Below are 22,728 nucleotides of genomic sequence, written 5' to 3'. Positions count from 1 at the left end.
AGCACTGCATTTCTTCATGGCTTTAAGGGGAAGGAGGGCAGATTTAGATTGGATATTAGGGAGAAGTTCTTTACTGTGAGGGTGGTGAGATGCTGGCAAGAATATTGTTCAGAGTAGTTGCTGATGAGCCCTCTCTGAAAGTGTTCTATGAAATTATTTGACCTCAGTGGAGATGGCTTATATGTTCACATCATTAAGGGTTTTTTCCCTGGAGTGGGTCCAGCATTCTTTAGGATTATATCCCCAGAGATGAATCCTCTATGTCCAGTGGGAGTTCAGCCTACTGGGGATGGCTGAGAAAGGATAGGTTCTTCCTGGCCATGCTTGGCTTCTCTGTGCATGTTGCTGTGGGCTTAAATGAAGAGTCTCTATATTTTTTTCATTTCTTACTCTGCCCAAACAAGGTTTCTTCCTTCAGGGTCAGCATGGAGTGCTGAGGAGTGTCTTCGTTTCTGACCTTATGGAGTATTATAGAATTAAAAAATAGTGTCTCATCTCTCACCACTTACTGCAGAAGTCTCCTATAGCAAGTCAGATGCTGTGAGTGTAAAAATTTATTAATCATGGGCATTTTTACTTTTTATTTTTTTCCTTTGAAACATGAGAGAAATAGAAAGGAAAGTAAAAGCTACAATTAAAATTAAGATCAGTTGCTGCAGTTGAAAGAGACAGCACAATTGTAATATGTTAGAAAATTGCCTTGTTTTACAGAAAGTGCTGATTAAGATCAAATTTGTCTTGAGTTTAAATTTTGATTGGACGTAAACTGAGGGGAGGGGGGGTTATATTTCAGACACCGTGCAAATGATGCATGTTAATATCCTCTGTTTATTGCCACTTGAAATTGCAGCAGCTTTGAATTGCTGCCAAATCTACAGTTAAGACTCCCAAGTAATCACTATGATTATTCCAAATCTTCATGGTAACAGTGAAAGAAAAAGTCTGATATGCAGAGAACTGTAGCCTAAACCATCAGAATCTTTTCATTCTTTGGGGCTCAGATTGTGATTCCACTCATAGTAGGAATGGTTAGACAGGCATATTGGCCAATCAGTCTTGAAAGAGTGATTAAACAAATGGATTTAATTATGTTATTTTCAGATTTGCTTGGTTTTTCTGTTAACTCCTGCCTCACTGACTTTTTCTGTAATGAGGAAAAGCATGGCTTTTATTTAGTTTTGGAATGGTTGAATTCCTATATTGGCATGGTGTGGTATTTTCCTTTTTTATCGGATTTTTTTCCTTTTCCCTTTGCTCATCTATAACAGATACTATTTTTACTCTTTGTCTTTACAATCCATAGGGCTGTTTATCCATAGGGCTGTTTATCTCCTTGAAATATATATATTTTTTTTTACTTCTGTGTAGCTACTGGCAGTTGTAGACTTACTTAAGACCTGAATGTATACACATGTTATTGTGGTTTATTTAGCTGGATGGAAATTATGTACTGATGTCTGAGATAAACAACATAATATAAAGCTACAATTGAAAAAAATCTGCAGAATCTCACAGGAGTCAGAAATGATATGGAAAATGTTTTTAAGGAGCTCAAATTTATCTGTGCTTAAAATCTGTTCTGGTTTTTAAATACTCAGTTATTCAAGGAAGAAGTTTATTTTGAGGTAAAGCCATCACTGCTAGCTGGCTCTCCAGACAGTATGTCCCAGTTGCATCCCTTCATCAGCTGCTTGCAGGAGGGTTTTGCTACTTGTTCCACTTACAAAGTAAATAAAACTTGCTATGGAAAGCATCTAATGTGGATACAATATTTACTCTGGAGCATTTTCCTAAATAACTAGTGTTAGCCAGCAGGCAAGTCTGAGCACCCGGTGTGTTAGCTGTGGGAGGAAATCTGTATGTCTGACACATAATGATCAGTTTAAACTATTGAAATATAAATCACAACACTGAGGGAAATTCAAAAATATTTATTTAAATGAATTATGATGTGTGTGAATAAAAGAATAGTTAGCAACCCTGCCATATATGCTTGCAAATCTACAATCTTTGGGCTGTTTTAAAGTGGATTTAACTCCAAAACGTACATAATATTTTTGGAAGGGCAGCATTAGCAAATATCACAGTGTGTTTGCATTACATTATAACAAACTTTTTTTTATTATTTCAGTGTTGTTGAGTCCACATTATGAAGCTTGGCCATGCCTATATTTAAGCCTCATTAACAGTGAGAACCACTCCCCATTTTATGCATCTCATTCCTTTATTATTTTGAAGCCATAATTTTGCTATCTTTGAAGTGTAAGATTTATAGGGTCAGGGAAGAAAAAAAAAGCAAGGGAGTATTTAAGGGAGTATTTCTGTGGTCCAGAGATTACTGTTCTGGTCTAGTGCAGTTGATGCCTTTTCTGGGAAGCAGGTCCTTCTCTCTATGTTCTGGTCACGAACCAACAGGAATGAGCACTATGTACCTCTCTCAGCAGGAAAATAGTTTGAATTTATTTATTTCCAAGAGAAAATAGATATTTTAAGCCTAAGTCACAGACGGGAGTCTGGCAAGAAAGTACAGATGTCTGTGCTTGGCATAAACACTTCTTCACTCCCCCTTGAGATGCAGGCACAGGGACAGGGCAGCACATGGCAGCCACATTCAATTTCAGGTTCATGCCATGCCTGCTGCAGAAAACCTAATTAATGAGTGTGTCACAAGAATCTCTGAATGCTGTATCTAGGCCACCAGCAGCTACTGGTGGAGTGTAGATAGCAATGAATTAAACAGACACTGAAGGGACAAAAAGCCCAAGAGACAGAAAGCCATTGGATACAATAGAAATAAGAGAAGGCATTTGTGAAGGTGTCATTTACAGAGACTTTCCAATAAAAATGTCATTTTCTTTCTCTTGGGTAAATTATATCATTAAAAAATACGAGATTTTACAAAGTAATGGGTTATTATTTTGCTCTTCTTACTGACCTAGTCATGCAGCTAATGGAATAGATTTGCCTTAATATGTGCTTTAGTGTGGGATTTCAGCACTGGACCATGAACCCTGAAGTATCTGCAGTTGTCTCTCTTGTTCAACAATGTACTTCAATAAGTGCCCTATTTGAGGTATATGAAAGCCCTAGAAATTAGTGCCACTGTGTGTGTGCTTCAAGGAAAAGTGCACATGCTTAAGTTACTTGTCAAATTGGAGCATCTATAAATGTTGAATTTATAGTTTTCCCCCCAAGACCAATTGCAGTAAAAGCTCAGCCCAGCTGTCATATCTGTATAATTCATTAGAAGTTTCAGAATTTTAACTTCAGCTCTGCTCTAAAACAGTGACTACATTAAAACTGTACTGTTTTTGTTAATCTCTTTCCTTCTCTGTATTCACATTATTGTGATTCTGTTTGCATAAATCATTGCCATTTATCTCTGTAAGCAATTTACAGTCACTGTATTACAGTGATCAGTATTCTGTGGTGTTTTCTGCACCATTTGCTGAATATTCTAAATACATTTTGAATTAAGGATTTTTTTAAAATTGTTTTTGAAGAATGAGCTAGAGAGAGCCCAGCTGGACTTCAAAAATTCAGTTTGTTTGCAAGCTATCAGTTGATAAAGGCAGATTTTTGAATGACAACTGGACATTTTTGATCTGGAAAAACAATCAAAATGGATCCTCACATTGGCAGTTTTAGAACCATGATGTTATAGCAAAAGGTGAAGAAGTTGAAATTACTGAAATTCTAAATAAATTATGTGGGAAGCATTTCTTTGTTGCTTAAAGCTTAACATAAAGATCACCCAAGGAATCAGCTCAAGATATTATCTTGAGTCAAGGCATTGTTTGGACCTGAGAAGGAAATGCAGATGATTTGTTGGCATATTCTTCTGCGTCAAAGTGAATTGCCTTTTTATTCAAAATTTGTCAGGAAGAGGAGAATGATGAAACAAGGGAGAGATATTATAAAGAAGTTATTTCCCCTCAGTCATTCTTCTGCTATGGCAATGATTGCTTTTTCATTTAGTAGCCTCACTAGATAAAGAGATATATTTATATAAACATGTTAAAATAAGCAATTATTGGTAGTATTTTTCTTTTTTTTTTTTCATTAGTCCGGAGATTTTATCATGTTGCCTCATGACCTTTGTATTAGCACCAAAACCCAAGGCAGTCATTCTGAGCAGAGATGAGAAGCATAATCAGTTTGGTGTGGATTCCAAGAGAAGTCATAGAATGTAACATTCACAGGTTTGGTCAGGGAAGATTAATAAAATCTTACAATCCTTTTATCTTAGGTGATTTGAGTTTCTTGTCTGCATAATTTTGATATGTAAGATAAGATGTGTACAAAATCTGACATTATTACAAAAAAAAACCAAGGCTCTATTTTCTGTTACAGAGAAATCAGGCTTCTGAAGGCTTCTTGTTGTTTTTGTCTTTTAGATAATTCTTGTAAGTTCTTCCCATAATGACCGTGACCAAAGCCTTTTCATAAGCACAGATGAAGGAGCCACTTTCCAGAAACAACCCATTGCTTTCTTTGTGGAAACTCTCCTTTTTCACCCAAAAGAAGAAGATAAAGTACTTGCTTATACCAAGGAAGGCAAGGTAAGGCTTGAAGATACAGCATTCCTTTGAAATTTAGGAATTGCTCTATTAAATAAAGTAATTCTAACATGTTGCTTAGTGTTGGGTTTTATGAAATAACAATTGCCCAGAAGTGAATCATGTAGTGGTTTCTTAGATTTATTTAAATATTTATTTAATTGATGTCCAAATCTATGTGGTTATTGTAGTTTCAGTCCTGGCATTTTCAGTTGTTATGGATGTTGGGAATATTTATCCTTCTGCATAATACAGTTAAATAATAATGAAACATGCTCCTCCCTAGAAAGTGACCATAAACAATTTATAGTACAGTAGCAAGTTAATGAAGTTGAAATATTGCCTCCACAGGCTGTTCATAGAATATAAAATAAACTCATACAGAACAAGCTACACGCTCACATAGAAGAATAGGATTTGTGGAATCAGTGACTCTCTAGAAATGTACGAAAATGATCTCCCTTATAGTGGCTTTGTACCACTTTCAAATTTAGGAGCTGTTACTGTTTGTTAATTTTTACCCTCTTTCAGATTTCTTGTGGTTAAACTGTGAAGTCAGTTTTCTGGGTGGGTTGGGCTAAGCACTGATGGGTGTGCACACCATCTCTAAGTGTGTAGCTCATTTCTTTTCCACAGTGCCAAAACTGCAGCTGCAAACTTTCTGTTATTCCAGTCCTGGTAGCAGCCTTGACTAGCCTCTACCATTACTCCTGTTTTAAACTTAAATTGGTAAACTCCAGTCCGTTTTACCCTCATCATACCTCACAGAAAGTGATTGTTTATGTGGTGAGATTAGTCAGAGAAGTTGCACATACTGCAGCCAAATACTGCACTGATTCCAGTGATGTTATACCAAGTCACCCTTTTGGACATGTTTTTGAATATATAAGTTAACAGCTCATCCCACACCAATTCATGTTTACAGGGGTTTGCAAATAAGGGTAGAACTAGAATAAAAAGATAGCAAACCAAACTAAGTCACAAATTACACCAAATGTTTTACTTTTGTTTGGTTTGAAATCCTAGCACAATTACAAATAATTTGAATGCATGTTATGTAAATAAAATGCATCAGGAAAGCCTGAAGTAATGAAAAGCCTTTGTTATGAAAATATTTTTTTCAGTTTGGCTTTTGTTCCTGACAGTAGATATAATTACTGAATTTTTTGTAGTTACAGGGTGGCAGAATCATGTAGTGTAAGAGCCCAAAGTGTATGAACTGGTTGTCCAGCCCACAACAAGTGGGTAGAAGTATTTGTCAGAAGAGAGCAGGAGGTAGAAGTACAAAATGAAGCAGTTGGTTTGTGTTTTGATCAATTAAGCATGTTAGGAAGATTTTTCCGGCATTTTATAATTGGACAATCTCCCCAAAGAAGTGAAGCTACTATTTGCCATGCTTAAAATATGACTGGACCAAAAAAAAAAATAAAAGAGGAACTATAAAAATTATTCAGTAAGGAATAGTTTTGCAGGAGTAGCTGGAAGGGTTAGGTAATTTGATAGACTTTTCTCAGGCTTTCAATGACACAAAAAAGAGTCAACCATAAAGACTTCCTTGACAAGCCCTACATCTTTACCTTGGATGTGTAGGAATGAAGGATGCCTTTGACTATAACTGGGTCAGTAACCTGCTTATGTTTTGTATGAAACCTGATCTATTTGGTCTAGAAGGGAGAGGAAGATAAAGTGATGTTTGCAGAGAAGGAGTTGAAAATCAAAATTGCAACTTGACACAAGAAAAGGTCACTGTACTAAAATCAATGATCGTGAGAGATAACGATGATTTGAAATTGCCCTGAGGAGTCAGTACACTCTAGGTTTTTGAGTTAAGTAACTTTACCTTCCCTAAAAAAGGTAGTATCAAAATATAATGCAATCTAAAACTCTAAACTGGAGGAACTGTTAGCTTCTGTTACTCAATTAATTCCTTACAAAGGCACTTTGTAAGAGACTGCAAGGAGACTGCAAGGAATGCAAGGAATCAGGTCCTTCATAAATAGCAGTCAGCAAGGCTTCTTTGTCTACTGGAGCATCTTGGCCTTTTTCACAACTTTTGATTCGATTTAGGGCTTATTTCATATTGCAAAATATGCGTTGTTCTTTCATTCAGAACCCTAGATTCTGTTTAAATAAATCTCTAGCCTCTAGCTGACACCATAAATGAATGCAAATCCAGTCAATGTGGTTGGATTAATCCATTTACTGCCTCAAATCTATACACTTTTTCTGGCAACTCCTCAGTTATAATGAATAACAATCATCTAGTTGCTGAGCCTACATAAATGCTTCTAGATTTTTTTTAAAAATTGTCAAGGATGCAATGGATTTAATTTTTCACTTGGAAGCAGAAAGGATGAAGTAATGGCAAAACAGAAAAATATTTTCAATATTTTTAAAATGCTTCTCCACATATTTATTGAACAAGTGAGCATAGGCAAAATTATAAGACCTATTAGACCTGCTTGCTTCAGCCAGAGATATTAACTGTCTACTAATATAACTGTTTTCACATCCTATCTAATCTCATTTATCATAAGTGCCTATAAAAAAATACATATGGATCACTTGGGTTTTTTAATGCAGTAAGTTCAATGTACATAAGTTATTTTTTATCTCCATGTTATTTTTTATATATTTCATATACTGTGTCAGTTAAAATTTCATTTGAGTTTGAATATGCCTTATTAGTCCTACTTCACTCTCCCTAACAGTGAGATTGCAGGGTCCAAATTGTTCACTCATAAGGTGCCAGACTTTGATCTGAACTGTGTATGTGAGCAGATAGTTTGGCTTTGGGGAAGTGGGGGTGGATTTGGTTTGGCCTTTGGCTTCTCTTGTACAGGTGTCACTGTTCAAAGAGCAAGAATCTTTCATTTTCTGCTGAAATTCACTGATGACAAAAATATATCCCTTTGTTCATGTGCCAGTGTTGTCCCTAATCCTAAACAGTTCTCTTCCCTCTTGCTGGGAACATCTGAATTCTTGGCTTTCTTTGCAGCTCAGACAACAGGGTTAGGATAGTGCATTAAATGATCATCTCTCCCAGATTTAAGCAGTCCACTGAGGGAGGTTACTCAGTGAGCAGGGACTGTTTAGAAAAATGGCAAACCCAATGGTTGTCTTCTCTGCAATGCCTGTGGTCACAGGTGTTTGAAGAAGTAAGCAGCTCAGGTTCCTCACCCTGCTCAGTCCAGTCCAGTTCATTCACAGCCACATCCAACCCCCCAAGGAGGTTGCTCAGAGCAGGATGTTATAAAAATACCCTGATTGCAGCAAATCCTAAGCCACATAAAATTAATAGCAAAAATTTAGCAGCAAATCAGGAGCCTGGCTCTGCAGCCCCATCATTTAGCTCTGAGGATGAAGAATTTTTGATCCGAAATAATTTCTCTCTGTGCATTGAGTGGGTCAGTAGGCAGCCTAAGTCCTCATTGTAGTTTTCTTCTCTGTGGTCTGTCTACTTTAATCAAGTGTGCAATGGAAGGAAGCCCAGTTATTGTGAAGTGCAGATAACTGGGAAATTCTCTTTTATCTCTAATTCAAACTTCAGTAAATTTACCCATAGAGTTTATTCTGCATTACCTCAACCTTTATCTTTACATATTAATATTGCTGTTTTTCTATAATAGAACATAATACAGAACTGTGGGGGCTTTTTATCTTTTGTCATTGAACCTATCATTTTAAAACATAAACATTCCTGACTACTCCTTTTAAGATAATTTCCCCCAGAACATTCAGGTACTGAACTGGTGAATTCTACATCAGAGAAGAACAGTTTTATTTGCCTTTTTATCCCTCTTATTAGATATATCAAGAGAAAACCCATCTTATGTAAATTGGATCAAATAAGAAATGCATGCAGACAGCGGGGGGCTTTAAATCTGTCTTTTCAGAAGTCTGATAGAAACTTCCTATTTTAACTAGAGGAAACACATTTTGAAGGCAAATTCTAAAGGAAGGAGATTTGTTAAGAGCTATTTTAGATCCACATTATTCTGGGGGAGAACATCTTTCATCTGCAGTTTTGATATCCATCCATATCATTAGCATTTGGTTTTTTTTGCCAGAGGGGAACTGTTTGTGGAGAAGGTGGAGCTGGAATCCTTCTCCTCCAAGTAATTTTGTGCCTCTGTGCTGAAGGACCACTTCTCGTGGGTTACAAATTAGTGTCTGTGGAGCAAACCCATAAGTGCATCTTTCATCAAATCTCTTAAGCATTTCTGTAATATATTTTGGTCCTATTTTATCAGAGTTTTAAATGCACTGACTTCGTAGCTTAAGTAGTTTTGATGGCATTAAGGCTTGAAGCATAAAGGAAACATTTGTGCTTTTTGGTGAATGAATGGGAAGAAGGAGAAGTGCCCTTTTACCATCCCTCTTGTGTAACCATGCTGAGGTTAAAAAAAAAAAAAATCTGACCCTAAATGAATTGTGTTTTCACAGTAAACAAACAGTCATTGTTGCAATATTTTCTTTATTATAGATGATATTTTAAAATAGGTTCCCTATGAAAGGCAGTTACTCTGGAAAACAAGGTACTGAGCTCCCGGTAATGTGTTTTTGGGCTTGTTTCATTTTTTTTCTTTTAATTTGTGTACAATCTGTCTTTATAATAGTGATATAGGGCCTGTCTTTGAAAATGTACAGTATTATCAGTTTCCTATAATGTAATTTTTCACCTTCTTTTTGCCTTTTCTAGATTTATGTATCTATTGACTTGGGGAAAAAATGGAATCTTCTGCAGGAACGAGTTTCTAAAGATCATTTCTTTTGGTAAGAAGTATGTTATTTTTGAAATAATAAAATGAGCAGAGAAAGTGTTTAATTCTAATCCAGAAGATGTTTTCAGAGGGATGGATGGGGATGGTGTGAGCCTTGGCATACTTTGCAGATGATGGCAATGGTTCTGTATCCTCTATTGCAAAGTCATACTCATGCCAGGGATCATACTGAGTATCAGCACATGGAAGGGTTATAGGTCTGGATCTGTGGAGCCCAAGATTTAAAGAAAGCTTCAATGTTGAATGAAATTGCTCTCCATTTTACTGGTGACATTGATCTTTAGAAAGGAGAGGAGTCTTCTTGCAGAGAAAGATCTATAATTTTTTTTTTTAGAAAAGCTGGATCATACTTACTAACTGGAGTCATATATACACTTGCACTACTGAGGAAACTGGTGAAAATGTGACTTTATTGAGAACATATATATCTAATTATTTCATTTTCAGCTCAAGTGTTGTGCAGGTATCTCACATTGTGTATATGTGTCTCACAAAGTATTGAAGGAGTGATTTAAACAGGTTGACAAAATGTTTGAAAAGTTATTTGTTATTGTCTTTATTTTAACAGATAATTTTTTTTTAATGGTATAGCTTCTTTAAAACCAAAATTAAACTTCTGATAATGTTTCAATTAATTTTATTTTTTAAATTGGTCAGTTTGACACTCCCACCTTTCGCATTTAATTTTGGTGTGTAAGTACGTATTTTTTATTACAGGTTTAAGTCATACTACACTAAACACTTGTGTTCCCTAAATGGCTTTTAACTTCTAAGTGGACTCTGATCCTTGTCAGTTGTGCAAAGTATAATTTTCCATATGTCTGTGGAAACATATCTGGCTTTTGGTGGAAATTTTGTGGTGTGCTGGGGGTGTTGCCAGTATTGCAATAGATGCCTGATCTTGGTTTCATCTGTGACCCTCCCAATTTTTCACGTAGTTGCTTCACTCTTGTGTTGAAAAAAATACTCATCCTGGCCCCACTTGGGGTAAAAAAAAAAGCAACAGAACAAAACTTGCACAAACTGATTACAAAGCACACAGAGGTGTTATGGTGCCTGCAGATACATGGCCACTGCCAAAGCATGATTTGGTGAGCCAAAGGCGTGCTGCACGTGTGCTGATGCTGCTGCAGCCAGGCAGGAGGAAGGTTGAGTCTGGGGCAGGGGCACAGGGACAGTTCAAACCCTGTCTGAAAGAGCTGGGAGCACAACACCTAACCTGCCCTGCTGCCCCGTTGGTCTCATTACCGCTGGGCACAACACACACAAGATTTTTCACACTTCCAAGAGCCTCATTTTCAATCTGCAACCTATTTACTGCCCATAATTTTGATATAAGTAGCCTATGGTTGGCTTGTAGAACATTCATCTGATTTATTCCAGTTGCCCTCAACTTCATCTGCTGAAACAGTTGATTTGAGCAGACACTTTCTGCTTACCTGCTCCTGCAAAGTATAGACTTGGACAGCTATTGAACAGCTTATTTCTGCACAGCAGATGGAGTTTCATAGGCCATACACTTTGCAGGTCTTTTAAGTACCCTGTGGAAACGTATGATTGTTTTTAAGTAGCACTGTGTGTCAGAAATGTCATATCTGCCTTATAACCAATCCTTCCCCAGTGAGATTATATGGGATGTAAATCATGAGGGCATGTGGTTATGTCTTTAATAAAAATATTTTAAAATGCATAAAGTCTGGAAACCATCTAAGTCAATAACAGGTAAGAAATAGTAGTGGGAGCCTCTCACAGACTTTTTCTATCGGAGTTTTTGCTCAACTGACACTTAGCACACTTAAGTTATGAAAAATACAGAAAGCCACTGAAATGTGTCTCAGTTTTGCTCCAATCCAAATAATTTGTCTCTGTTTTCAGTATGTAAGGATTAAGGCCTATGAGGGCATGTTTGATATTAAGTCTGTATTTTGCTGTTTCAGGATCCTTATGTTTCCTTATATCATTTGATAGGAATAACTCCAATGTAGTACTTCAAAGTCATGGTTGTTCATAAATGTCACATTCCTCACAAATAAGAATTATAAATTTGAAGATTCTGTACATTTATAACCAGTAGAAATATTTTTAGGGGATTGGTTTTCTCTTTTCTATATCACCACAGTTATTTCTCTCAAAAACTGTATCAGCCAGCAACAGCAAGTGTTTGGAAGCAGATGTTCAGCGCATCACTACCAAATTGTCCTTCTCATAAACTTACATAGAATAAAGATCTATATTTTACTTCTTTCTCATATGGAAATTTGCAATTTATAAAGAGTGAGCTGTGAGTGGAGAGTTGGACATGCTTGCTTTCCAGTGGGAGTTTGTCTGTCGTGTGAGACTTTCCAGTATTTCATGGCCTTTGTCACCCAAATTTTCTGAGTGATAGATAGAAACAAGTGTTTGGTCATTTTCAACAGATGAAAGAATTGGGCTTTGTAATAGCTTGTCTGTAAGGAAAAGTCTAGTGTTGTTTTCCTGTCAGTGTACATCTGATGTGTTAAAAATATTGTGCCAAACTAATTGTACATCTCATGATAAATGAGGGCATGTCTCTTGCTGATCGTGGCTGCCTGTGCCAAGAACATTTCACTGGGCAGATCTTTAGCAGATGTTTCCTCTTTGATTTCAATTTGATCTTTGCCACCGAGGTTAATGATATAGCCTAAGATTTTTATTTCAGTCTGGTAACTACAAATATTATCAGTCATAATATTTTCCTGTGCTTTGTAGAAACCATTTTTTCTGTGCCTCCAGAAGCAGCCAGATCTTCATGCATTTCCTGAAAAAGCTTTTCTTTCTGTTTTCAAAAAGAAATGAAGATCTAAATACAATTAATTTCATAGAATGTGTTATGTATTTATATTAAGGGAAGGTCAGTCAAGACTGAGTATTCTAAATATTTATGTTCAGAAAGATATTATAGATTTATAAGCAATATATTACTATCATCTTCAAGGGCTTATTTGCTTTCCAAGTGTTCTTGATCCTTCCTTAAATATATTTTTAGATTTTATGTGTGGAATTTGATCTTTCATGATAGTGAAATGGAAATATTATTGGCATCAGTGGAAAGTGTATACAACCATCTCTAATTTAGGACCACAGAATATTTTCTTCTGTGTTACAGTGTGATCTTTTCTCACACCATCGTAGCTGATTTTTCTATTTGATCGATTTATTCTTTTGGAAGAGAAAGCTGGCTAACCCTTCATAAGAGCTGGTCTTCTCCTAGCATTTTAGGAGGCAAAGGAGGCTTCCCAGAGAGCTGGTTGATGCCCCAGGCCTGTCAGCGTTTACGAGGCATTTGGGCAATGCCATCAACCACTTGCTTTAAATTTTGGTCAGTGTTAAATAGGTCAGGCAGTGGGACTGGAAGGTTGTTGTCAGTACCTTCTGACTGAAATAGTTTATTCTACCCTATTCTAAAACCAGAGTTATAAAGCAAAAGCATGAGAGGCAGATTTGAAACTAACAAAAAATACTAAGTCACACTGTAATTTAAAAGAATTGCATCAACACATAGAAAGTAAATATTATATTTCTGTATAAATACTAATTAGCAATTATTTTAAATTTTGAGCAACTTCTTTTTCTGTAAAATTAAGAAACTTTACTTGCTTTGACCAGTTTTACTTGTGCCTACAAACTGCATTTGCCCAATGTGATGATTTCTGTTTAGGAGATGTTATAGCACCCATCCTTTATAACTGATTTTTTTCAGTTCTTGGTGCATTTGTAGCATGGAATGCAAAGATATGAGCTATCCCAGCCAAACATCAAACACCCACACATTAGATAGTATATAACTGCTTTTGTGTGTGAAGCCCATTTTGAAAAGTGCTGCATTATGTGGTAATCCTTGAGGAGAAGAAAGAGTAGTGGAGTTTGGGATTCCTCTAGGTCTGCTGCTATTCTTCTCAGTCCCCAAGGCTTATGCAGCATTGAGAAATCCTTTTGATTTCTCAAAATAGGTCTCAGTAATACATTAGCAAAGAATAGATTGTGAATCAGCTGTCTACACCAGCACAAATATACCCTGGGATGGTAAGAAATGAGTTGGTAATTACCAGAGAATTAGGCTCAACACATTTCTTTTATGACTATCTAGAGCCTTAGGAATTCTTTATCCTTGACTCACTTGGATATTTGGATCCTATGCTATGGGCATCTGTTCCTATTTTTAGCTACAGGTCTTCCATTTTCTTGAGAGGTAAGAACATAAAAATAAAAAAATGATGAGTTTATTTTGATAAGCAGTTGTTCTCCAGGGAAAAAGTTCTGTTCTCATAATGAAATTCCATAGAGATACTCAGTCACAGCTGTACCCATTTATGTCAAATGTAGTGGGTGCCTGGCTGTTCAAGGGTCGGGTGAAAGAGAGGATTTCAGCCATGTCATGTCCTGAAGGAGAGAAATGCAAAGAGGATTTCATTGAGCCTTTGTCACTGAATTTTTCACTTGTGTGTAAAGCCAAGAATCTGTATGGGCAGTTATTCTTATGTTTGACTTAATCACTTGAAAAAGATTTTGTTTCTGTGTGATGAAGTGTGTGACTGGTTCATGTGGCAAGGTTTGGTAGAAAGAGTGTTCAGAGCTTCTGTGGGATGAGATCAGGAGCTGCCCTCATGTCAGACAGAGCCAGTGCTAGCCAGCTCAAAGGAAAACTCTCCACTGGCCGCACTGAGCCTGTGGGTGAGGCTGGTGGTGCCTCTGTGATAAGAGATTAAAGAAAGAGTAAAAAGTGCACAACAGGTGTGAGAATATGTGAGAGGAACAGCCCTGCAGACATCAAGGTCAGTGCAGAAGGAGAGGGAAGAAATGCTCCAAGTGCCAGGGCAGAGACACCCCTGCAGCCTGTGGTGAAGGCCATTGTAAGGCATTATTCTACCCTGTTATTCATAAGCAATAAATTAAATTAGCCTTCCCCAAATCAAGTCTGTTTCACCTGTGACAGTAATTCATGAGTGAGCTCCCTGTCTTTATCTCCACTCTTGAGCTTTTCATTATATTTTCTCTCTCTGTCCTGCTAAGATGGGACAGTGAGAGAGTAGCTTGTGAGCATCTTGTGGCCAGCCAAGGTGAACCTAAGGCAGGGGAAAACCACAGTAGCTCTTCTGTTTGGACAAACATGGCAGGAAAAATGTTTTTTAGGAATAGGAAAAAAACTATAACAGAACATGCTGTCTGTGTAAGGCATTGACTGAATCATTAAAGGTGTGTCTTTTGAAGTGGATGGGAAGGCAGCAAGGCCTGAAACACAAATCAGTCATAAGCAGATGTATTTTTAGGCTATATGAATCAAATAAGAGGTTTTTCTTCCTAAATAACCACTTTGCCAAGAGTCAATGCCATTTTAAACTAATTAGTGAAAACATTTGTATATTTTTGATCTGATTTCTAAGCATGGCAGTGCCATTAAGCCAATTGCTAGAAATCAGGGAACGTTACTTTTTGGATAAACTTTATATTCCAAGATTATGCGAGGGGCAAATTGAGGCATCCAGGAAGTTTTCAGATGGCTTTTTTTTGGGGGCTCCTGCACATCAGCAAGCATGGTTGTCTGGATTTGGTTTTGTTTTCAGATGTCCTGTTTGAAGTTGTCTCTTCATTAATAATCACCCAAATGAACTGCATCAAATGTTTAACAGTGAAGGGATCCACTGGAGGTAGGGAAGACGTTTGTCCAGAGCAGACTGTACTTATTAGTGTTTGCAGACAATTGATCCCTACAAAATGAGTCTGGACTACTGGAAACAAAGGGTTTCCTGCTTGAAGTAAAATTGAATCATAATTATTATTGAAGGGACTGATGTTTATGATTTACATTTTGAGATGTGTACTATTACATTCAGTGGTGATTAACTGAATCATGGTATTCATGATAATAATAATGAATATGGCATAACTGTGAAATTTCAGGTCAATATTGGTGTTTTCCTAATGCTGCACTGAACTAGAGGAAGAAAATATTGGGGCATTTAGGGAAAAATAGAGGTAGTTATATAAAAGAAAAGATGTTATTAAAATAATACCAAAAGTCTCTCATAAAACTTTTAACAGAAAATTCTAAATTCTTAGAATTTCAGTATAGTTATTTAAAACTACAAAATATCTAATGGTCTCCCATAAAACTTTTAACAGAAAATTCTAAATTCTTAGAATTTCAGTGTAGTTATTTAAAACTACAAAATATCTAATGGTTGTACCGTGAAGTATACCTTTATACACCTACTAAGACAAACACAAAGAGCTTTGCAGTCACCTCCTTTGCACCATTTTCATGCTGATATAATGCAGTTCAGGTCAGTGAAATTACCTGGTGAATCACTAATGCAAAAATTATGAAGAACTAGGTCATACAACAGCTAATCTTTCAGGAGAACTTCTATAAAGTGTAAAAAACTCATATGCATAAGAAAACTAATCCCTCAAAAAAAAATTTCTAAAATTACATTTTGCAGAACTATTTTTCCCAAGAGGCTCAACATGGTGTCAGACAAGCACAAGGGAGATAATGGGAGTTTGTGTTCACAGGAAAGGGAATAAGCATATTGAGTCTGCTTTTATTTACACCATCCTGCAGTCAAGTTGCAATATTTTAATTCTGAAGTGTTGCAACCATCCTGTTATGTGATCTGAAGTGTTGGTGTGTTGCACTTGCTTTATCCCACATGGTACACTTGGTCAAGAAATGCTTCTTTTCCTAGAGGAAAGCATGTCTGATCTAAAAGTTAGTCTGAATTTCATTGGAAAACTCAGCAGTTGAATGTAAAAGATTAAAAAGTCAACCAGAATACCCTGAGTTTACCTAAGTAAAACTACTAAACAAACAAGTGGTCCCGGACTGCTGAGGTGAGAACATTTTAATTGCAAAGTACTTTGAGAAAAGAGTGGGGGAATTTTAACCAAACCAAAAGTAACCACTAATGAAATTGAGAAAAAAAAAGATAGTTTATAAGAAAATGCTTGTTGTATTTGGAGGGAAAAAATATTAGAACTTATTCTAAAATGTCAATCAAAAAGAAAGAAGCTTTCAGATTATCAGGGTCCATTGCATCTGTGCTTTATAAGACAGAAGTCCTATCCTAAACCAGCTGGGGAACAGTAAACTGTCCTTGTGAATGGATGTGTGGTCACAATGCTCACACCAGTAAAATGCATTTATGTTGTGGTAGTAGCACGTTTGTAAGTGAAATTGCCAAAAACCCCTGACTTTGTCTTACATTCCTCCCTCAAAATGAAAAAGTATGAAACTGATGTTTCCTTTTCAGAGGGCCACGTAAGGTTTGTGTTCCTGTATGCACCTTGTCTGCCTGGTATTTTCAGAAGCTCAGCAGAGGGCCTTGCTCTGTGTTTAGCCTGCAGAGCATCACACAACATTTCCTCTGGTTCATGATTTAAGCACAAGTAAAATAACTGTATTATCTTTTAAGTACTGTTGGCAGAGGAGTCCACTGAAATGAGATTAGTTTATTCTTCAGGGATATAGCTTCAAATTCTCTATATTGGTTATACTCTCTTCTGGAGATTTTCTTAGCAGCTGTAAGAGATTTGGTCTTTTTTCAATAAAAGAAGAAAGGACTGTTCCTAAGTGTTTTTAAAGCTGGGAAAAGGGACTTTGGAGTTCAGAAACTCTGCTCCATAGCTGACATTCAAAAGTAGCCTTTGAGGGTGTAACATCCTCATTGAGTAAATAGTGTCTGCTGCTAGAGTTCATCAGTACAATTGGAGTAATGAAAAACACAAATAATATTTTTGAAATATTCTGTGTAATTTATAATTAATTAAATAATTATAATTAATAAGAGTCTAAAGGAGAAAAGTAGTCTGGGTAAGGAAGTTTCATTCTGCAGTGTTCATTAAAACAGATCAGTTACAACTTCTTTCTCTGAAAAATTACACTGGAAACAAGATTTGAATCTACATGTGTCAGCTGCCACTGTTAGGAGGAGCATGTAGAAGTGAGATCATTGTAATTCTAAGCTGTTGAAAGAAAGATGAGAAGGTAAAGATATTGACAAATACCTCAAACTGTGCTTATGAAATCATGTGTGATAAATTATAGATACAAGAAATCATTTCAGAAGTACCCAAAAACTTTCTTTGCATTATTGATGTTTATTAGCATCTCAGGCTCAGGCCCAGAAAATTCAACGCAAAAGTTTCTTTGGTTCAGCTGCCTGAGGTCCAAGACTAAAAGTAAAATATTCAGCAAACATTTTCTTCCCTCAAATTGCTGACTACAGAGTTATAGCAGGTTTGATTTTGAAACATAGATAACAGCACACACAGCACAAAAGTTCACAGATCCCTTCCCTCTGCTCATTTGTATTTTCATCAGACATCAGTGGATCTAAAATCTTCTCTAATCTAACGTATTGCCTCCAAAGTGCTTAAGTAGTTTGTGTCTGAGGGATCAAATTCTTAATAAATATAAGATTTTTCCATGCATTTGCTAAAAAAAAACCAAAATCACACTATAAGTTTCTCTGACATCTTATGGCTTGAAGGGGGCTCATCTCTCCCCCTCCCTTTCCTCCTTTGGCCTGGTCATTTATCTTACTAGGGAAAAACAGCATATGTGATTGTTTCTGGTTGTTATGCAGCAGTGGAAATCATCCAGTTTCTTCCCCCTGGCCTGTGTTCCTGAGGAGCCACCAATTACTGAGTCTGAGTTTTAACCACTCCTCATAAATCTCTGCTACTAAAACCATTAAACAATGATGTAATTTCAGTCCAAAGTATAGCTTTATGGCATTTGATTGTTAATAATTGTATCAAAATGATAATCTTCTCTTAAGTATCTTAATGGACCTTTTTAATATCTGCATCCAGCTGCACTTTATCACTCAATGGATCTCCTTTGCATGTCTTCAGCTCACATTTTCTGCCTCAATGACTCTTGCCCTGCCAGTGAAGGGCCTTGAGAAAGGCGATGTGTCTGTGGGAGTGGGGCTGGGTTCTGCTTCGCGTTCTGGCTCTGCAGAATCTGCCTGACTGATGGCAATAGAAGGGCCAGAAAAAAGCACAGTTGGGGCTGCCATTGCCAGGCTGGGATGGGAGCCCTGAGGGCAGAAAACTCATCTTTTGGCTGAGCATATTTGACATAAGAGATATTGGGAGAAAATCATCCTGTATTCCCATTACACCTTTACAAAGTTAAACTGTACCTTGATCAACTCTGACTGAATTTCTTTCTCTTCTCAGGATATTTTTCTCAAAATTATTCTTCCCTTTCTTTGCCAAAGCAGAATGTATTCTCTTGAATATGCTAACCAAAGATACATCAATTTGTTATGGAAACCATGTGTCAAGTTTTAGATATTTCTAATAAGAAAGGAATCTAACTCTTTTTTAGCATTAAATCTGCTCTATAGTCTTAAATGTTAAACATAATTGTAAAAAGATGCTACAGTGCTTGCCAGTGCATGTGAGTGCATATATGTGTGTGTGTATATATCAATTTATGATTATGTCGGTTTTTTCCTAATTTCATGCACATTTCTACTCTTTTTTTTCAATTGATTCCATTTATATGCATTTTTTAGTAGAAGAGATTCTAAAGAAATTTAAGAAAAGCATAATGTAAAGTAGAAAAAAACCAAGTTGTTTATAGATGTTAGTAATAGGACATTATAAATGGGGTTTATTTCATTCCCAGCTAGAATTCTAAACCTGGTTGGTATGAAATCCTCTCTTTTCTTCCATCCACATGATTACTATGCTGTAGGTGGCTGTACATAACTTGATTATATTGTGTTCTCAGGGCTGTTGCTGGTGTTGACGACGACCTTGATTTAGTTCATATGGAAATCCAGGACCCCAGTGGAGGTATGCAAATTAAAATGTTATCAATTGATACACTAGTATATAGTTATTTCTCTTTGGTTTAGAGGTACTTTTTAGACTGTTTTTAAAACTAGTCAGAAGAGAAAATGCGCAAGTCAGATTCTTTCTCTGTTTATTTGTAGTCAGCAAAACTGTCCTGTTATATAAAAATATAGTGTAATTTAAAATCTACTTGTTTTTCACTTTAAGAGGAATTGATGTCAAGATGCTAAGTTCTATTGATAATGTCCATTAATAGTGCAATTTATCCTGGCATTTGAACATTAAACAGTTTTTTCTGATTTGCAAATAAAACTGGCAATGCAGTGTTAGTGCTGGGTAAATGTCTATTAATGTGAATCATTGCACGTGTCAGGTCTAGTGCAGCAGCCACCATCTCTCAGAATTTCCTCATGTTATAGCATCCAGTATACTTTGAAACTTCAAAAGGGAAATAAATGGAAAAGCAGATTAGCAGTCAGAATGTGCTTAAAGAGTCACCATGATTCCAAATGCTTGTATAGTTTCTTGTTCCCTATCATACTCTTGAAAGATAATTTAATTCCTTGAATCAGATCATCTTAGTTCCTGTGCAGTCTAAAAGTGAGCCCATAAAGAATGCACAGTTTGACTTGCTCTGTTCCCATAGCTTTTCTTAATTATAGCCCTATTAAAAAAAATCAAAGTTATCTTGTTAAAAGCTGAATGAAAAAAAATCTAAATCTTTTAACAGTGAGGTTTATGAGACATGGTGACAGCTCCATCACGTGTTTTCTTTAGAGACAATGTAAAATGATTTTTCAGGGACTGAATGCTAAGGGGGTTTTGGTTGGTGGTGCATTTTGGATGGTTTTTTTTGGTTTTTTTTTTTTTTTCATTTGGTTGGTTTTGGTTTAGGGCAGCTTTTTTGGAGGGGAGTGTGATTGATTGGTTGGTTGGTTTGTTGGTTGGTTATTTGGTGTTTTTTTGGTTGGTTGGTTGCTTCTTTTTTTGTTTGTTTGTTTCAGTTTTGGTGGGGTTTTGTTTTGGTTTTTTGGTTTGTCTTTTTTTTTTTTTTTTTTTTGTGGGATTCTTATTTTATTTTTTAAGTTTTTTTTTTTTTTTTTTTTTTTTTTTTAAGCAGAGAAAGAAAAACTCTCATGAAATATCTCCTGGCTAGATTCTCAAGAAACTGACTTTATGCAATTAGGGTCAATACAAGCATAGCCATTGGTTTTAGTGGAAACAGCATCTTTGCACTACACATATGAAAAAGAACTGTAATTTTTGTGTTGTGAACTGTGAACACCTGCAAGACTTTAAATGGTCCATTGCTGCACCAAATGTCCTTGTGGTGATGATTTGGACATAAACTGGAGAACTTGGATTGATTCTAACTGCCTCTTAAACAGATCCAGATTTTAAAACAAATAATTGTATCCAGTGTACTGGTTTGTTCTTCTCTAATAAAAAGTCATTAAAAGTGGGATGCATTTCCCCTCACACTGCAAAAGTAGTGAAGGACATGGGGATACATTATTTGCTCTCTCACACTGTACCTGGAGCGTGGGTAGCATTAGTGATCTGGGCACAAGATTGTGTAAATAACATTTGCCTCACTGTGCTAGGGCAAGTCAGTCAACTGCTTTGTGCTCAGAAGCTTGTGACAAAGGATGAGCTGTACAAGAGCTTAGGGAAGGTCTTAAAGAGTCCCAGGGAAGGTCTTTAAGTCACAGCTGGTGTAAGATAATGATTGTTGGCTCTGCTGTCTCTGATAAGAGCAGATTGTATCAAAGATGCAGTGGTGCTGTTCTAAGAATCCAGGGAGAGAAGATAGTCCTTGCTAACTGGAGAGGAAGAGAAAGGCCAAAGCCTCCTCTGATTATAAATCAGTCTAAGCTTTTGCAGCAAGGTATTAACTCTGAATATAGAAATCCTGCCCCAAAAGACCAGTTCCAATAGTGTGCTATGAGTGTGTCTGAACATTCTTACAGAGCTTTGAAAGTAGGCTTTAAAATTCTGCACGCTGTCTATCAAATGGAGCCTGATTCTTTTCTCATTCATCACAATTTTATACTGGGGTTGATCTATTGATTTCAGTTATGTTGTGTCAGGCTGCCGTATCTCCAAGTGAATAATTCCAAGTGAATATGCTCTGTGCATAAGTTAAGTGAGAAAAGAGGCTCCTTCTATTATCCCCACCCATGAATGGCTCATTCATCTAACCCCTAATCTCTCTGGACCAGCAAAATTTGGATAATAACAGGCTGCCTCCAGGGAACGATCTGAACTGTAAGCAGTTAATATATTCTCAGTACGTTGGAGATTGAAAAAGTCTTATATGAGAGTTTAATATAATAATTCTACAACTAGCTCACCTGGCAAAGGCAGCCTTTTTCCTACATGAATTGCATTTAGTACTGCTTGCTTCTTTTTCCCTTGATAGCCCTGTCATATGTTTCTGTCTCTCTTCCCTCAGGTTATCGCTACATCACTTGCCAGATTCAAAATTGTTCTGATAAGACAATGACAGTCCCATTTGCTGGCAGCACTGATCGGGATTCCCTGACTGTGCAGGATGACTACATATTTCTGCAGGTATATATGTACCTCATCTTTCTCTGCCATTTTTGGGAGAGACAGCTCATTTTGGAATTCAAAAATAAAATTCTGAACAGTGCAGCAACACTGTAAGGAGCAGGGTGGAATTAATGAATGATGATTTTTTACATGGAAAAAAGCATTCCTTTATCAGTCCAAACAAAAAAAGAAAAAAAAAAAAAGCATCTTTAGTTTGTACAACCAGTTGCCCTTTAACTATAGGAAAATTTTCTAGTGGATTGTGTTACTTTTTATAAATACTCTTGTGTGTTAGGTGAAATGCAAACCTTGTGCTCCTGTGTGTTAGGTGAAATGCAAACCTTGTGCTCCTGTGATTAGAAACTCTTCTAGGTCCTTTCCAGGACAAAACACAAAACCATTTCCTGGGAAGAACATGCAAGGACAGCCACTGACAGAATAATTATACAGCTTCTTCACATGGATTCTCCTCTTAAGAGGTTTTACCAGGAAAGAACTGCTAACATGGCTCTGCTTAGGAAGCAAAATGGCCATTGCTGGGGAGCTTGGAGCAAATTAGCATGGAATCATAGGATGATTTAGTTTGGAAAAGACCCTTAAAATGGAATCCAGCCACAAACCTAACAGCGCCAAGTCCATCACTAACCATGTCCCCAAGTGCCACGTCTACAACTCGTGGTGGTCCAAATTACATTGGGGTTGTTTCATTCCCAAATTACAAGACCTGCCTGCAGAAGTATGGGCTGGAACTTTGTCAGCCATGTGGCACCAGTACAGCTCAGGCACACTTGTAAGTATTGTTTTAAGTGCGTGGCACTGGTTGTGGTTTGAATCTCTCAGAGCTGCAAACTTCTCAAGGAGCAGTTGTGTCCTTCTTGTTTTATTAGATTTTGCTAGGGAAGTTGCTTGTGCTTTCCTTAGTGCTCAGCTATCATTTTTCTCTTACTTTGATGAGATTTGTTTGCTACAAGGCTTGTATATTTACTGACTTTTGCAGA

General features: G+C 36.7%; 1 protein-coding gene across 9 annotated transcripts in view; it reads left to right on the top strand.

Annotated features, from left to right (window-relative positions):
* The window catches only part of SORCS2 (sortilin related VPS10 domain containing receptor 2), a 531,512-nt gene that overhangs the window by 418,007 nt on the left and 90,777 nt on the right, over positions 1 to 22,728 (top strand). For all 9 annotated transcript variants that reach the window (XM_074541705.1, XM_074541704.1, XM_026792586.2 and 6 more), the window contains exons 4-7: positions 4,398 to 4,562; positions 9,262 to 9,335; positions 19,110 to 19,174; positions 21,630 to 21,748. In XM_074541705.1, the coding sequence (XP_074397806.1) occupies positions 4,398 to 4,562; positions 9,262 to 9,335; positions 19,110 to 19,174; positions 21,630 to 21,748 (423 nt within the window). The remainder of the gene's footprint in view (positions 1 to 4,397; positions 4,563 to 9,261; positions 9,336 to 19,109; positions 19,175 to 21,629; positions 21,749 to 22,728) is intronic.

Source organism: Zonotrichia albicollis, chromosome 5 (assembly GCF_047830755.1).
Source record: "Zonotrichia albicollis isolate bZonAlb1 chromosome 5, bZonAlb1.hap1, whole genome shotgun sequence".
Taxonomy (NCBI): domain Eukaryota; kingdom Metazoa; phylum Chordata; class Aves; order Passeriformes; family Passerellidae; genus Zonotrichia; species Zonotrichia albicollis.
Note: the sequence above shows the minus strand (reverse complement) of the source record. Positions and strands in the feature narration are given on the sequence as shown.